This window comes from Xiphophorus hellerii, chromosome 17, assembly GCF_003331165.1.
Source record: "Xiphophorus hellerii strain 12219 chromosome 17, Xiphophorus_hellerii-4.1, whole genome shotgun sequence".
NCBI classification, from domain to species: Eukaryota; Metazoa; Chordata; class Actinopteri; order Cyprinodontiformes; family Poeciliidae; genus Xiphophorus; species Xiphophorus hellerii.
Genome location: NC_045688.1, coordinates 294,222 through 311,674, shown reverse-complemented (window position 1 = coordinate 311,674; position 17,453 = coordinate 294,222). Strand labels below are relative to the sequence as shown.

Below are 17,453 nucleotides of genomic sequence, written 5' to 3'. Positions count from 1 at the left end.
AAGTGTTTGTTGTTATTATTATATTTCTTAGCTTGGTCACTATTGTTGTCCTGCTACATTTCATGGTTTCACTACTTCCTATTGATGTTTTAACTCCAAGGAAATTAAATGTTGTCGTAACTCAGAGTTGTGGGCGGCGATACTGTTGCCGTCTGCAGTAGCAGTCAGCCTCGGGGAGAATCTGAAGAGTCCTCTGACTAAAGGCTGTCTGTCCTGACATGCTAACAGCTCAACAGAAACAGCAAGGAGTCCTGGATGAAACCATCAGCTGTCGGCAGCGTTGCTAATTCATAAAACCCTGAAAATATTCAAACCTGATTCTGGATGAAATATTCATTTCAGAGTCAGAGCAATAAATTCAATTAAAACATGACTTTAAACCGGATTAATCTGCAGAGATTTAAACCAGCTAATGGCTCGTAGTTTCCATGGTGACGGGATCTCACATAATCAACCAATAACTGAGAGATCAGTTGGATCAGCGCGGCGCGGTGTTCTGTTTTCAGTGAATGGGAATGGATGACATGTCCTCATAAAGATAGCAGCGGAAGCCAGGGTGTGTGTGTGTGTGTGTGTGTGTGTGTGTGTGTGTGTGCTTCCTCCCTGCAGCTTCATCCTCTTCCTCACGGCCTGCTGACCCCGTGGCTCCCGGCTGGAGGCGGACACATTCCTCTGTCCTCCCCCAGGACCGGAGCGTGACGGAGGGACAGAGGGCGGGCCGGGCCGTGGGGGGAGCGGCCCGGTCGGCTTTATTTAGGAGGACCGGCAGCAGGACGGGACGCTGCAGCTCCCGGGCTCAGCAGCCGGTTCTGGAGCGACAGGAGGTTCTGGAGCAGATCACTGGATGTTTGTGTGCTCTCAGCTGGCACTCCGGTTCTGTTGGACCCGATTAAAACAAAGAAAGGATGTTGGGTTGGGGAGGATCGGAACCACCTTCTCCGCCTCGGAGCTGAGCAGAACCAGAACCGCCTGTTGGGGGGGAATGCGGCCCTCCGGTTCCGGTTCTAGCAGCCAGCGCCGGGCCGGGGCCGCGCAGTGACATGGGCTCCCGGGGTCCCGGGCCCAGGTGAGCGGCACCGGGCCGGGCCATGGCCCGGCAGGACGCGGTGAGGTGTCTGCGCTGCCTGCTGTACGCCCTCAACCTGCTGCTCTGGGTGAGCCGCCTCAGCATGATGCTGCCACCGCCAGGAGACAGGGGGCCCGGCTGAAACCCAGCAGAACCAGCAGCCGGTTCCGACTCAGATTAATGTTTAAGGGGAACCGAACCGGGCCGGGCTGCATCTGTCCCAGCGTGTCTCACATTCTGACGGATATTTATGTCAGACTCAAAACCTGATCCCTGTTTACCTCCCTGTGTGTGTGTGTCTCTCTCTGTGTGTGTGTCTCTCTCTGTGTGTGTGTCTCTCTCTGTGTCTGTGTGTGTCTCTCTCTCTGTGTGTGTGTGTGTGTCTCTCTCTCTCTTTCTCTGTGTGTGAGCAGCTGATGTCGGTGTGTGTGCTCGGCGTGGCAGCGTGGATCAGAGACACCCTGAACTCCGTCCTGACCCTGACAGCCCACACCAGGTGAGTCCAGTCTGGTTCTGGAGGTTCTCCATTCACTCGGAACCGTCTCTCTGGACCAAGCATTCTGCTGGTTCTGATCAGGTTCTGTCTGACCCGACCCAGGGTCCGGACCGATGGTGACAGCACGGTAGTGGCAGCGTGGTGATGTGGTGTTTCCTGCTGCAGGTTGGAGGAAGCCGCCGTCCGCTCCTACTCTGCGGCTGTCCATCCCGTCTTCATCTCCGTCTGCTGCCTCCTCCTCATCCTCAGCATGCTGGGCTACTGCGGCGCGCTGCGCTGCCGCCTGCTGCTGCTCTGCTGGGTACATCTGGAACTCATAGGTCTAGAGCACCGGGAGCATCTGGAATATCTAGATCTACAACATCTAGCGCATCCAGAATATTTGAACAAACATTGGACCTCAAGCCAGGCTGGACCGGGTCATCAGAACCAGCGGCTAGCACTCAGCTAGCGGGTCAGAGCAGAACCTTCCAGAACCAGTAGAGCCAGGCGAGGAACCAGAACCTGACCAGTGGCGTTCACTCCAGAACCAGCGGACTGGAAGTTCTGAACACTTCAGTCGGAACCGTTTGGACCTCCTCAGTGTCCTGGTCAGTCATGGTGGTTCTGTTGATGCTCCTGGTTCTGAAGGTCCGCTTCCTGCTCTCTTCTCTGTGGTTCTGGTCTTGTTCCTCACTAAAGAATAGCTCCAGCTCCTGGTTCTGGCAGGTCTACTCCAGTTTTATTGGTTTATTGATAACTCGTTTGGTTCTGGTCCAGAACAGATAGACTGGGCAGGTGATGGTTCTGAGACAGAAGGAGGTCCAGTTCTGACCCGTTTGGGTCTGACTCTGTTCTGTTGTGTTCCAGTACTTCTGCAGCCTGCTGGTGATCTTCTGTGTGGAGCTGGCCTCTGCAGTTTGGACCTACGACGAGGTGAGGAACCGTCACGTTTTCAGAACCACAGGTCAGCAGAACCCGACCAGAACCTCAGAACAATGGTTCTAGAGAGGCTTAGCGTCAGAACTTTCTGGTCTGCTTTAATTGTTCTGGACAAAACCTGTAAGGTGAAACTTTCCCACCCGAACCAGGCTAGCCCCAACCGAACCGGCGTGTAGAGCTGAGCAGCTGCCGGCCCAGAACCAGAGGCTCCAGCCCGAGCCGGTTCTAAGAATAACCAGAAATGTGAGACATGTCCGGCCCGCTGCTCTCAGATCAGCTTCCAGTACCTCTCCAAAAAAAAGTGGTGGAAAAAGTGGAAAAATTCAAGATGGCCGCCATGGTCATCAAGGAAATGTTATTATTATTTATTATTATCACAGATGAATACTTTTGGTACCAAATCATACATAATTAGACCCACATTACTCATACTGATTTACTGATAATAGTTTGATTTTTCAAGATGGCTGTCATAATGGAAATTCATTTTAGTCACTAAAATGGACAATTAGATGAATATTTGGTGCCAACATATTTTGAACCTTTAATATTTTCTTGATCTTCTTTCCTTTTTCTGGTAAACATTTTTTAAAAATGGCCGCCATGGTTGTCATTACATCACCAGTAGTTATCCCAGTGGCGGCACAGCTAACTGAAAAGTTCGATTCACTAACCAAAAGATCTTAGCTACGCTAACGCCAAACATAAAAATGTCAACAGAAGCTAAAGCTAAACCACTAAACACAGAAAATACCGGAAGCTAAACTGCTAAATGAGATAATGATTGAAATACTAACATCTGCTTGAGCAGGAGGCAGCAGGTTAGCCTCAGCTAGCGGTTCCTTCAGCTGATGATGGAAACATGCAGACGGCCAAGGCCACGATCACTGACAAATGTGTGTATGCGTGTGTGTGTGTGTGTGTGCGTGCACAGCCCTCAGTCCAGCGAGCCGACATGATAAGCCTGAAGTCCCGGATGCCGGACTACAGCCTGCAGCGCTACCAGTGGCTCACACACACCTGGGACAGCTTCCAGACACAGGTAACACACACACACTCACAGAGAGCTGCTATGGTCATGTGACCTGTGCGCTTACAGTGTGTGTGTGTGTGTGTGTGGGTGTGTGTGTGTGTGTGTGTTTGTTGTGACCAGTTTCAGTGCTGTGGGGTGATCTACTTCACCGACTGGCTGGAGATGACAGAGATGGAGTTTCCTCCTGACTCCTGCTGCACCAATCAGTTCCCCGGCTGTGCTGGTCGCGCCCACCAGCATGACCTCAGTGACCTGCACCAGGAAGTGAGCCTCGCCGCCTCTGATTGGCCAGGACAGCTCCGGACTCTCAGCCAATCACAGCCTCCTGTTTGTGTTTCAGGGCTGCGGTCCGAAGGTCTACCGCTTCATCCGGGGAACCAAGCCGCTGCAGGTTCTGCGTTTCTTGGGGGTTTCTATCGGCGTGGCGCAGATCCTGGCCATGGCGCTCACCCTCACGCTGCTCTGGGCGCTGTACTACGGCCGCCACCATCAGCAGCCAGACTCATACGGAACCCCTGGGCTGCCTGGAGAGTCCGGTTCAGTCGTAGCCACCAACGGAACCAGCGTTGACGACCGGGTCGGACCCGGAGACCAGAGAGCTGCTGAGGCCGGGCCGGAGGACCTGGAGGCGCCCGGCGCCGCATGGAAAGGGTTATACTGACTCCACCGTACAGAACCACAGAATCTGGAGTAATCTGGGAGCCAGGAACCAGGATGTAGCCAGAGCTGGAGGCAGCTTGGTGCTCCTGGAGACGGTTTACTGCCAGTGGGCCAATTGGCTCCATTAGGCCAGTGGAGCTCCATTGGTCTACTGGTCTACCGGTCCAGAAAACCACAGAGGAGTCAGACCTGACGAGGCTCTGTGTCAGGATGTTTGCTGTTGCTGCTGCAACCAATCTGCCAGGATAAACGGACCAGAACCCAACCCAGAAACGTCTTGGCGCTGCTCAGACTGGATGGTACTGGGACGGAAAAGTCCCCATCAGCTCAGGATGAGTGTCCAGAGGACCAGAAGCAACCTTTGAACCCGTCATCTATGAAGGTCAGGAACTGAACTGTTGCTTCACTCCCTAATGGACACCTGGACCTGTTGGTGCTGCCGGTAGCGGAGCTGAGGCTGCTGCAGTCGATCTTAAAGTTTCGGCCGGTCCAGTGACCCTGCTGGACTGTCCACCTGCTGGACGATGGTTGGGTCAGAATGATGGAGGCCAGGAGAAGTGATAATAATGGTCTTTATTGAACAGATAAATAATCACTCCTGTTTGCTCCACACATGCATGGCTTTAGGAAAATATCCTGTGGCTGAAAACTTCATATCATCACAGAATGGAAGAACATGACACGTTCACCAGAAACTGCGAGCAGATCTTTTACAACCAGAGTTGGACTGAATCCATCCAGCCAAACCAGAACCACAGGAGCAGGATGAAGGCTGGATCATCATCACTTCCTGTTCCGAAACCAGGAAGTGATGCGGGGAAGTTCCATCCTCAGCCTGGTCATCATCAGGAGGAGGCGTCCAGTTAAGAGTCGCTTAGGTTTTAAAGACCTTTATGGATCTCATAAAAACATTAATAACAACAGAATGACTCATATGAACAGAAATATTCCAGCCTGTTGCCTCACTGGAACGCAGCATCCAGGCAGGAAGTGATGAAGGAGAACTAGCTGCTAACAGCCGCCGTGCTCTAAACCAGCGGCTAACAGGCCGTTTCCACTAAATATTTTTAAGTGATTTCATTCAGTTTTATTCTAATAAACAACGAAGGACAATAATCCTCTCGGTCCTTTTCCTCCCAGACGAGTTGTGGTAGAGCAAAGCGTTCAGGAGCATGCTGTAAATCTGAGCGCTAGCTCAGGAGACTCAACATGACTGTTTACATTAACATGCATAGGCAGAAAGATTAAAAAATGATAAAGATATCACAGCAAAAAGATTTCTCTGCTAAGCACCACAAACAGCCCATCATGTCGTCTCACATAGCAACCAAATTTACCAGCAGATAAAACCTGGGTGCAGCAGACGGCTGCTCGGTCAGCTCATTCGCAATCATCTGAAGGAAACCCTGCTGGATTCTGGCTCTAGTTCTCCTCCGGTATCCACCCGTTATGCTGCCTCCTGGTGGTGAGCTGGTTGAAGTTTCAGCTATTTCTGTTTCCGGTCTTTAAAAGCGGTTCACTACTTGCTCTCTGTTCTTTGGTTAAGAACACAAACTACTGGAAGAAGTAGTTCCTGGGGCAGAGGGCTGGAGATGTTTTCAGTGGTGAACAAGAAGAAAATGTTTGGTTATTTTGGGGTTCCTTAGGTTAATGTTGGGTCATGACCCTAAGTGGGATATCCCAGTAAAATCACTGGAAACCCTGAGTGGCTCAGTAATATGGCCTCCAACCCAGTAGAACCAGTGGAACCAGCAGGTCTGCAGGCTCTGGTTGGTTTGTTCCTAACTGGATTGTCTCCAGTGTTTGAGCTGAAGATTCCCCAGACTCCTGTGGATGCGGCCAGACCTGGAACGCAGAGTAATTACAGCAGTGTTGGTGTTTCAGTTGAAGACGTTCCTCTCTGGGACGTCCTCCCACTGTCAGCCCCTCGGCCAGCTGGACTCTAGAGAGCAGAAACCCGGACGATGTTGGCCTGGCAGTGGTCAGGAGAACCGGAGGTCCGGTCTCCGTCTGGAGTGGTGTTAGGTGTGGGAATGCTGACGACAGACGGGAAAAGGTATGGCGGCTCACAGTTCAGAGGGAGCGTCTCTTCAAACTTGGCATTCAGACTGGATCGACTGGGACAGGAAGACAAACAGGAGAATGTTCTGGAGTTAACATCTGGAGTCAATATTTGGTCATTTATATTTTGCTTCACAATAAATGATTTGTGAGTATTGTGGTTCTCCTGTGAAGTTTCAGTCAGTCAGTATTACACCCCTGCCTCTCAGTTGTCCGTTAGGGTGACTTGTCAGGGGGTCCGACAGGTAAAACAGTTCAGGTGTCCATTAGGTCTGATTGTTCAGGTTGCAGATCTTCCATCAGTCGTCACCTCATGGCTGAAACTGAAAAACCAGGAGCTGGTTCCCAGTCCTCCCACAGACATGCATACTCTGGATTCCTGCCGTCTGACTGCATGGGAACGCTCCGTCACATGACCGCGGCACGTGACCAGATGCTGCCATGTGTTTGCTCAGTACGGCTGCAGGGAACAGACCAGAACTGCCTCTCTGTGGTTCAGCAGCTGAAAAGTTGATCTCTGAATTAATCTATCATGTGGGACCTTCACAGCTGCTGAAATCTCCACAGATATGGTGGCTCTAAAAGCTCCTCAATATCTCAGAGATTCTGATTCTTTCAGAGCAGCAGTCTCAAACTCCAGGCCACAAGGGCCAGTGTCCTGCAACGTTTTGATAATCTAAACCCAAGTAAAAACTCCAGAACCAGTTTTAGAATCTCTAGAACCTGCTGCTACTCATCCGTCATCCAGACATAACCCAAGCTGTGACCTTTCATGATCTTCTGAAGGTTTCTGATGCTCATTAGCCTGAATATCAGGAACCTCCATGAGGATAAGGAACCATGACCACCTTGATGGATCTGCACCAACCTGTTGATGATTGGCCGCTCCCTGATCTGGATGGTGCTCAGCTCCTGGATGCTGCCCTGCAGACCCAGAGACATGTTGGAGTTGGGGATGTTGAAGGTCTTCCTTATCTTGTGGCCACAGCAGAAGAAGCCATGAGGTGAGGACGAGGAGATGGAGGAAGATGGAGAGAGCTGCTTTACCGGACTTAGGTCCCGGCAGCTCAACTCAAACAACTTCTCGTCCACAAACTCGTGGTTCTGAGGAGCAAAGGGGAAGTGAGAAGATCATGCGCTGACTTCAGGGGCAGGTTCTCTCTGACCTCAGGTTCTCACCGTGGTTTTCTCCAGGCAGTTGAGCAGGTGGTGATGTTGCAGCTCAAAGTTGGGGTTGATCTTGCACACCAGTGCCTGGCCTGCTTCTTTGGATGCCTGTAGGACACAAACATTGCCATTATCTGAGCCACCATGCTGTGGTGGACACATCCGGACTGGACCAGCATCAGCGCATTCAGAGGATCCCAGCTGTTAACCCCCAGCAGCAGGTTTCAGGCTGAATGTGACCCAGAGGGACAGAGTCAGGACATCCGACCCGGAGCTGCTGCTCAAAGCTTCGTCTCAGACAGAGAAGGTTCAGAAAGCTGATCAAGAGGATCTTACAGGTGGAGGGAAACACCTGATGTCTGCAGAAGAACCTCCATTGACCAATAGCCAGAGCTGCTGCTTCTGCTGCAGAGCCTTGCCTGGAGGACCGTGGCTGGGACACAGATCTGCTACAACACCTCACCAGCTGATTGGCTCCTCGGCCTGTCCTCTGGGTCACAATGATCCTGCATGCTGATTGGTTCATTCCTCCACATGCTGACAGATTAAACCTGTGGTCTCAAACTCCAGGCCATCAAGGTTTGGTCTCCTGCAGCCTCTCTCTGCCTCTCTCTGGACTGCTCCAGGCAGTTCAGACTTTTAAGTCAAGTTCGAGAAGGAACACATCTAGAAGCTTCAGAACTTCGGCACTTGAGGAGTCCAGTTTGAGACCACTGAGGTAGAGAAGTACAGAAACAGCAGCCATTCATGCTAATCTCAGCAGCTGCTTGGTTTCAGGCGGCTTAGAGAGCAGCAGGAGGTTTCTGATGACCGGATCAGTGCTGGACCGGACCAGAGGTGTAAAACGGTCGCCAGGGTCTGCCTGGAACTGCCTGGGACTGAAGTTTCATCTCTTCAGACTCCTGAAGGCAACGAAAATCCAACCAAAACAAACCCTGAGAAGCAACCTGAACACTAGCTTGGATGTCCCTCAAGTATAAACAAGAGGTCACGAGGTCAGGAGGGCGTCCATGATGGGACGAATGAGCAGCAGTGACCTGCAGATGGATCTGAACAGTTTTGTCCTGCTGGAGCCTGAAGCAGCCGCTTCAGGCTGCACCACCGTCAGGCTGCACCAGGTGGCGCTGAAGGAGCCACACAAACTGTAGATTATAACAAGCAGAAGCTTCGTATCGCCACCTAGTGGGCAAAAGGTGGAACTACAGGCTGCTGTCTGACCATGATCCAACCAAGTTCTGGACCCGGACACAAGCAGACCATCTCTGACCTTTGACCTTTGACTGCTGCAGGTCCACTGAGGTCATTGCACGTGCAGCAACCTGCAGCCACTCAATCTGACAGGGAGAGAGGGAGGGCTTGTCTCTATGGTTACCTCCAGATCTGGACCAATCAGCTGCTACCTGCTGCCTGGTGCGCTCCCTCCACCCATCTGCAGATTTGGTTCTTCTCATGTGGATCCAGGTGATGAAGGTCAGGTGAAGCAGTTTGTTCTGATGTTGCGTTCCAGTTGCACTCAGAAGTGGGAAATTCCAGCTTCCCAGTGGGAAAGTCAACTGGAACGCTCTCCAAAGTCACACTACCTACTGCGAAACTGGGAGCCACACCAACCCCAGATAGAACTAGCAAGGCGGACTTCCTGCTCCAACACGGCGGCTCCTCGCATCATCAACCGTCTCAGGATGAGGAAGACTGTGCAGGTGTGAGGAAGGCCCGTACCTTCTGCGCTCGCCTCTTCTCGGCTCTCTGGCTCTGGTGGTAGATGCGGCTGAAGTTGGACACGATGACAGGGACGGGCAGGGCGATGACCAACACGCCGCTCAGGGAGCAGACAGAGCCGAAGAGCTTCCCCATGATGGTCTTTGGGACCATGTCGCCATATCTGAGGGGACAGAAGGTCAAGGGTCAGACCTGGTTCTGCTTTAGGGGATGACCAAAACATCCAATAACTCAGATCTGCTGAACTGAGACTCTTTCCTCTGATCCAGTTCAGGTGACCTGAGACATTTAAAGGTCCAACACGACGGATCTGCTGCCCTCTGGTGGTCAACTTAGAGAATAACCTGGAAAATGGCAGATGGGACCTGCCCACTCAGATTCATTCACTCAGATGGAAAACGCCTCCAGGGATCTAGAGAAATATCACAGAAACACCAGAACCAAGAAAACTGGGCCAGATCTAAGCGGGCCAGAACCCTCAGCTGGTCAAAGGTCAGCAGGTCAAAGGTCAGCACTAATGGTTCTGCTTTAACCTGTTTTACTGAAAGTTTATCTACAGTCACATTTATAACCTGAGATGATTAAAGGGAGAGAAACCAAAAAACAGAAAACTAAATAATTATAAAACTAGCAGAAACTAATATGAATAAAAAACAAAACAGAATTAATTTGAGCTGCAGAGATTTATCAGAAAAAAAACTAACATCAGCTTTTTATTTAGCTTAATTCTATTTCAGACTGGGTTTACTACACGACCCGGTTCCGGTCCACAGAACTGCCAGTTTAAAGAAGCAGTCTAGAAACCTAATCTACATACAGAGCTCAACATCTATCTGCTCTACATCTATCAGAAAGATTCTGGTTCAGTTCTACAGGAAACTGACCCACAGAACCAGAACCAGTTCCTGAGATGGAAATATGGCAGTGTGTGTGTGTGTCGGTGTGTGTGTGTGTGTCAGTGTGTAAACATTAATAGCAGGTGTTGAGCGTTGCAGAAAGCCTCACTGCTCCTCAATCATTCATGTCTCTGCGAACAAACGGCTACAGCAGGAGGAGCTGACAGGACACACACTGACACACACACACACTGACACACACACACACTGACACACACACACAGACACACACACACTGACACACACACACACTGACACACACACACAGACACACACCGACACACACACACTGACACACACACACACCGACACACACACACAGACACACACTGACACACACACACTGACACATACTGACACACACACACCGACACACACACACACACTGACACACACACACTGACACACACAGACACACACACACTGACACACACACACACACGCACACACACACCGACACACACACTCTCCCTGCTGTTCATAATAGATGAGTGTTTTCTGTTTCCTGTCAGTCTGACTGACGGAGCTTCAAGCTTTTACTGAGGAGCTTCCTGCTGGTTCTGGTCCAGACCTGCTGGTTCTGCTCTGGGTCAGAACTTTGCGTCTGGAGGAAGGTAAATGTGCGTTAAGCTGATCGGCCGGATTAAGATGTTTACTACTCATCATCCGACCCTCGGATTAACGGACCGGACCAGACCAGAACATCTCCTCTGCTGGCAGATGGGCCACCTTACAACAACAGAACCAGAACCAAAACCAGCTCTGAAATAATGAGCCTCCAACATAAACCAGTTCAGATCCCAAACAAACCAAACTGGAAACCAGCTGATGTCGACTTCAGACAGAAAAGGTCCAGACCTATTAGACTCAGGTCAGAACTGCCGACCCGGCTCCGGTCCAGCGTCCCTTAGACCGGGTCACCATGCATTTAAACTACATGTCTGTTTACACTACGAACAGCTGATGGTAGTTTGTTCCCATGTGATTCTTGGAATAGTCTGAATGAAAACAGGAACTGAAGCTCATTTACTGACCTGTCTATTAACATTTTCTATGATATAGTCTCTTTTCATAGACCTTCATCACTTTGGCATTCTGTCAGCGTGACAGGAAGCTTTCTACCACCACCTGGCTTTCATTTTTAACACATCTCCTTCTGAATTTCACTAAATTAATAGAAACTTCAGAGAAAAAATATCTTCAAATCATTTCTTTGAGTTGCATCCAGGAAACAGCGATCACACCGAGAGGGTTTAGTGCAGATAATCAGAGAAAATAACACTTAGTGCCGTGTTCCTGTTAGGAATGTAAACGGGCAGATATCAAGACAAACGATGAGAGGAGAAAGCATCTGAAGTTTAGGGAGAGAAAAGGAAAAAGCAGACGACTCTTTGTTCCTGGGCATAATTTGTCTAAAAAACAAGAACGACTCGCAGAAACGCTCAGAGGCTGCAGGCCACCTCACCCAGCAGACCGTCACTGTTTCACACAACGCCTGCTTTGTTCTGTCGCCACAAATTCTGCTTTTTTATTATTATAATATGGAAAATTTATGGAGAAATTGTATTGCAGGAAAGAACGTTTTCCAAGACCAGCATAAATAACCTGCATGCTGCCAACTGAAAATGTTTCAATTTAGTTGGTTACTTCATGTTGAGCTGGAAAAACTGAGTTCAAATCCAAAGCATGAAGAAACGGTTCAGGAGTTTTAGTCATTTTGGAAATTTGCCAGAACACAGCAGCACAGTCCCAGATGTGGAAGCTCTTAACTCTGGCCCATGTCTCGTCTGACTGGCTGAACTGGTTGAACTGGTCAGGATGCCTGCATGGTGGAACAGAGAGTTTGGCTCCAACGTGATCCAGGAAGCCTCTGTGTGCCACGACTTGGTGGCCCGGCTCCAGCAGAGGAAGGAGTTCGCTGACCGTGGTGACGTCTCCGTGAGAGACGCAGCGCTGAGATGAAGGTCAGCCGCTCCCAGCAGGCCCTTCGGAGCGCAGCGCCGTCTGCGGGCGCAGAGCCGTTCAGATGGCTCTGCCTCCAGGGAAACGTGTGTTCGGCCCAAGATGATGCGGACATTTGGAGACAACTTCAGGAATCTCTGAGGCAGACTGGCTTTCACCTCCTCACGACTGAGACACGTGTTGATGGGAGAGAACACTAGATAGAGGTAGCTGATAGTAATAGACTCGGCTGACAGTAGCAACTCTGACCTGAAACATGTCAGCAATAAGTTGCTCCTTCATGCCCACTGCCACCCTGAAAGAGTAGATGAGGAACTCGTCCATCAGAGGCCGGCTGCAGCAATCGCTTCCAGTTTCTGCGCCCTGCTCCAGTACGCAAGACAGGATGCAGAGGGTGCAACGGACTGCCAGAATATCCGGAAAACACGCTCAGATGGAAATTTGGTGTAGAAGCGGAACTGGTCGTCAGAGGCACAGAAACAGCTAAAAAGTGTGGCAGACAAATCCACTTTCTGGAGTCTGGCCTCCAACTCCTCCATGTGATCCAGAGCTGCATCAGGCGCAGCTGGAACCCCACAAAGTCAAATCAGAAAATACGACCAGCAAGACGTTCTCGTTGATCAGACAGAGTGACGGCAGCCATATTGACTTGATCTCTCCACACGTTGCAGCGTGACGTCACGCGGAAGCTAACCTACCACAGCATATTGATAATCCCAAAATAAACCTCAAGCCTAAAAACAGGAACATGTAAATGACTGAATATTTTCTTTGTGTATGTTTGCGTGTTTTTGATGTTGAATCCTATTGGGGGGGGAACAATACGGGATATTAGGGAAAATACTAATACGGGAGAGAGGGAGGTAAAATACGGAGGTTTCCTGGAAAGAAACGGGAGACTTGACAGGTTATGGTTATAACTAAACACTTGTGCTGTATAATGTCTATGATCAGGTTTTACAATTGTAGTAAAAGTTTGACTCAAATGATCGTACATGACAAATGTGTACTGTGCCATGTTAGTTTGATATTTACCCGCAGGAGGATGTGTTGCACTCACGAAACAGGAGACAGGAGTCCTTCTTCATTTCGGAAACTTTATTTGCCCACGCTGTGTATTTTCTTGAGGAATTGTTCTCCTCAGAAGCAGTCAGAAAACCGTTACAAAGTTTCTTCTTTTTAGAACTACAACGTTACAACTGACACACTTCCGCTACCCAACCAATCAGTGACGTAGCACGCAGCTCAGATTCTGTAATGCTTCCACGGCTGAACAAAAACAATTGGCCAAATAAAATATATTCAATAAATGAAAAATACTTCTAGGATCCAACAGATGTGTCACGTTGTCGTGGTCCACCGCTGCAGCTTTAGCCAGGCCAGCTTTAGTCTGGCTAGCTTTAGTCTGGCCAGCTTTAGTCTGGCTAGCTTTAGCCTGGCCAGCTTTAGTCTGACTAGCTTTAGCCTGGCTAGTTTTAGCCTGACCAGCTTTAGTCTGGCCAGCTTTAGTCTGGCTAGCTTTAGCCTGGCCAGCTTTAGTCTGGCTAGCTTTAGCCTGGCTAGCTTGATCCTGGCCAGCTTTAGTCTGGCTAGCGTTAGCCTGGCCAGCTTTAGCCTGGTCAGCGTTAGTCTGGCTAGCGTTAGCCTGGCCAGCTTTAGCCTGGTCAGCGTTAGCCTGGCCAGCTTTAGCCAGGCCAGCTTTAGCCTGGCTAGCTTTAGCCTGGCTAGCTTTAGTCTGGCTAGCTTTAGTCTGGCCAGCTTTAGTCTGGCTAGCTTTAGCCTGGCCAGCTTTAGTCTGACTAGCTTTAGCCTGGCTAGCTTTAGCCTGGCCAGCTTTAGCCTGGTCAGCGTTAGCCTGGCCAGCGTTAGTCTGGCTAGCGTTAGCCTGGCCAGCTTTAGCCTGGTCAGCGTTAGCCTGGCCAGCTTTAGCCAGGCCAGCTTTAGCCTGGCTAGCTTTAGCCTGGCCAGCTTTAGCCTGGTCAGCATTAGCCTGGCCAGCGTTAGTCTGGCTAGCGTTAGCCTGGCCAGCTTTAGCCTGGTCAGCGTTGGCCTGGCCAGCTTTAGTCTGGTCAGCGTTGGCCTGGCCAGCTTTAGCCAATCCAGCTTTAGCCTGGCTAGCTTTAGCCTGACCAGCTTTGGTCTGACTAGCTTTAGCCTGGCCAGCTTTAGCCTGACCAGCTTTAGCCTGGCCAGCTTTAGTCTGGCTAGCTTTAGCCTGGCCAGCTTTAGTCTGGCTAGCTTTAGCCTGGCTAGCTTGATCCTGGCCAGCTTTAGTCTGGCTAGCGTTAGCCTGGCCAGCTTTAGTCTGGCTAGCTTTAGCCTGGCTAGCTTTATCCTGGCCAGCTTTAGCCTGGTCAGCATTAGCCTGGCCAGCGTTAGCCTGGCTAGCGTTAGCCTGGCCAGCTTTAGCCTGGTCAGCGTTGGCCTGGCCAGCTTTAGCCTGGTCAGCGTTAGCCTGGTCAGCGTTAGCCTTGCCAGCTTTAGCCAGGCCAGCTTTAGCCTGGCTAGCTTTATCCTGGCCAGCTTTAGCCTGGTCAGCATTAGTCTGGCCAGCGTTAGTCTGGCTAGCGTTAGCCTGGCCAGCTTTAGCCTGGTCAGAGTTGGCCTGGCCAGCTTTAGCCAATCCAGCTTTAGCCTGGCTAGCTTTAGCCTGACCAGCTTTAGTCTGGCCAGCTTTAGTCTGGCTAGCTTTAGTCTGGCTAGCTTTAGCCTGGCCAGCTTTAGCCTGGCCAGCTTTAGCCTGGCCAGCTTTAGTCTGGCTAGCTTTAGCCTGGCTAGCTTTAGCCTTGCCAGCTTTAGCCTGGCTAGCTTTCTGCCAGCAGACACGCTGCCATTTCTAAAGAACGGACTCCGTTTAATCTGGGGAGTTGAACCTATTCCAGGTGAACAAAGAAGGAACAGATCCACATTTCAGGCGCCTGGTGGTGGATCCGCTGACAAAATCCTCCTGAGAGAAATGGCGGCTGCATACAAAAGTGCTGCTTGGCTTCATGCGGACGTTCAGACCCTCATCTTTTCTGATGGCCTCCTTTGCTCCGGGTCCGTCGGGAACGCATGGTAGGACAGATACTGTTGTTTTCTTGCCCCACATGAACAAGTAGGAACTGAAGAAAAACAACCGCGCCAAGACTGAGCCATTTTCCTCAAGGTTGAAACGCTAATGCTATGGCCACCGGAAGTTGTCGCGTAATACAACCGTTTTAAAACGCAGAAGAGTGAATGACATATGGAGATGTTGGCATTATTAATTTATGGCAGTGCGCCACAGCAAATTGGAAAATTATGCAGAAAAAACGTTGAAGAATAGATCAAAACCAAATATTATTTTTCTCGCAACAGCAGGACCATTAATGTTTCAACAAACATTTCACACATCCAGTGCGTAACAGTGTCATGTTTTCAGGCTTGATGTTTATTTTATTACTAATTAATGATCGCTCAGGTTTTGCCCTCCAGTCGTGATGGGACATCTGAAGCCTCACTCCATGTTTGTGTTTTCTTGCTAAAAACCACGTGACTGACAACAAACGGTGCCTCGAATTCAAGCCCGGATTTTAGCATGGGCTTACCGGGGCCCCAGCCCAGGGCCCGGCGGGATGGGGGCCCCGAATGATGCGTTGTATTTTTGTGATGAATAAGGTCAGAATGCCTTAATTTTATCATTAGCTAAGATGATTTTGACGGTGTTGTTGAAAAACTGTTTGATTTGTTCTGGCAAACGTCCATTATGAATGCCTGATTATTATTGGTCCATGTTTGACGCGTCTTACGCTTTGGGGTGGAGCATCAGGGAGAGATTTCTCAAGATGGCGGACAACAGAAAGTATTTTTTTTATTTTTTATTAAACAAACAGTATACAAAGACTCCTTGAGGTATACGAACATTGCAACATAGGTAGAAAAAATAAACAAAAAACAAGGGGCTAAGACTAAAGATAAGTGTAGCCGCACTCATCCGACTCATCTGTTGTACATGTACTCTGCGTTGTGTGTATAGGCAAAGGGAACCAGCAGACGAGGACACCAGGGTGTATTGCAGCAGTAGGGCAGATTTATTCTGTTTAAAACAAAAAATGCATCAGCACTCCAGTTCTTGGGCTCTGGCTTTCCCACACACACCTCTCCCCAGCGCAGCTTGGCGCGAACTCAGGACTGTGGTAAAACCAACCAAAATTCTCTGACATTCACAAATAATAAAGTAAAATGTCAAGACAATTAAAATAAGACCAAACAAAAATAATCTGCCCACTAGTTACAATATTTTATAATTCAAACTGAAAATATACAAAATACATTAATCTAACATTCAGATAACATTTTGAAACAACTCACATACCTGTTTAAAACAAAAAATGCATCAGCACTCCAGTTCTTGGGCTCTGGCTTTCCCACACACACCTTAACAAATCAAAAGAACAAAAATAACCACATTGGCACGGTAAACTCAATAAATGTCCTTAACGTGGGAATTAAGTGCCCAGTACAGTGCTGCGCTAAACATAAAACAGTTGGGAAACAACATATAAAAACTTGCGAGTTTGGCAAAAATACTTTTAAGGACATTTTGAATACTTCAACAGACAAACACAAGACAACTTTGTACGCTTACCTCTCCCCAGCGCAGCTTGGCGCGAACTGAGGAGGGCAGCGCGAACACACAGGATATGACACGGAGACAGGAAACAAGAAAATAAAAGCTTCTCCGCCAAAATAAAATACAATTCAAAAACTAAGAAAAACAAATATACACAGGTAATGAGGATGGATTTGAGGTGAAATATAAACAGTTTTACACACTTGTTACATCCACCCCTCCTATATTTCACCAAAATCCAAGTCAGTCCAAATTTTGCAATCCTAATACAAGAAAAACTGACAAATTCGATAAATATTTAACACAGGGTTGCCATAACCAAGTACAGCATTCAGCTTGAGAGCCACCTACAAAACAGGTTTCGAAGGAACATACGGTTGATCAGGCCTCTGCCCTTCTCAGATCAATATGATGCCATTTACACCATATAATTCTGTGTCTACTTTAAACCCATAAACACAATACCGGATGTATATTTGAGGAAAACAATATTCCATTACAGTTATATTGCTGAACTGTCCATATAAAGACTCTAAACAAATGAGTTCACTCAAAACCAAGTAAGAATGGACTGGGATTTTTGGCTCACAGAGTTTGCCAAATCCCTAAAATCAAAAGGTCTTTGAACCATGGATTCAATGAGTCTGTTCACCCTTTTGCTGACCCTGCCCACCCGAGTCCTAACGACTTGGTCAGTATTCTCTGGGGGATGACACATGTCCATGTTGGCGTCTGAATTTACAGGAAGAGCCTCTGTGTCCATAGAATGAACTTGACTCACTGCATGTAACTCTTCTTCTGCCAGATGACTATCAGCATGTTCACCTGAGAGTTCCAACACACTGTGAGGCGTTACAAGACTCTGGTTGGATAAGCCTGGT

At 49.2% G+C, this 17,453-nt stretch overlaps 2 protein-coding genes across 3 annotated transcripts in view; one reads left to right on the top strand and one right to left on the bottom strand.

Moving 5' to 3' along the window:
• Positions 1 to 573: 573 nt before the first annotated feature.
• On the top strand, positions 574 to 6,393 carry tspan12 (tetraspanin 12). Of its 2 annotated transcripts, none has more exons than XM_032588761.1 (7): positions 574 to 1,154; positions 1,480 to 1,562; positions 1,728 to 1,863; positions 2,412 to 2,477; positions 3,418 to 3,525; positions 3,637 to 3,780; positions 3,857 to 6,393. In XM_032588761.1, the coding sequence occupies exons 1-7, from the start codon at positions 1,089 to 1,091 to the stop codon at positions 4,175 to 4,177; spliced, it is 924 nt and encodes a 307-aa protein (XP_032444652.1). In that variant the 5' UTR covers positions 574 to 1,088; the 3' UTR covers positions 4,178 to 6,393. The 2 variants fall into 2 exon arrangements, with proteins under 2 accessions (XP_032444652.1, XP_032444653.1); XM_032588762.1 differs by having other exon boundaries at positions 575 to 1,366; positions 1,423 to 1,562.
• LOC116736348 (potassium voltage-gated channel subfamily D member 2) overlaps positions 6,108 to 17,453 on the bottom strand; it is a 39,499-nt gene continuing 28,153 nt past the window's right edge. Inside the window, exons 2-5 of the mRNA XM_032588756.1 lie at positions 9,121 to 9,283; positions 7,417 to 7,512; positions 7,106 to 7,341; positions 6,108 to 6,293 (exon numbers count right to left, since the gene is read on the bottom strand). Coding sequence (XP_032444647.1) covers positions 6,119 to 6,293; positions 7,106 to 7,341; positions 7,417 to 7,512; positions 9,121 to 9,283 — 670 coding nt within the window. The 3' untranslated portion in view covers positions 6,108 to 6,118. The remainder of the gene's footprint in view (positions 6,294 to 7,105; positions 7,342 to 7,416; positions 7,513 to 9,120; positions 9,284 to 17,453) is intronic.

Coding starts and splice junctions, on each gene's coding strand:
- tspan12 (XM_032588761.1), top strand. CDS start 1,089: ATGGCCCGGCAGGACGCGGTGAGGTGTCTGCGCTGCCTGCTGTACGCC. Junction 1,563..1,727: donor ACCCTGACAGCCCACACCAG/GTGAGTCCAGTC, acceptor TTCCTGCTGCAG/GTTGGAGGAAGCCGCCGTCC. Junction 2,478..3,417: donor CAGTTTGGACCTACGACGAG/GTGAGGAACCGT, acceptor GTGCGTGCACAG/CCCTCAGTCCAGCGAGCCGA.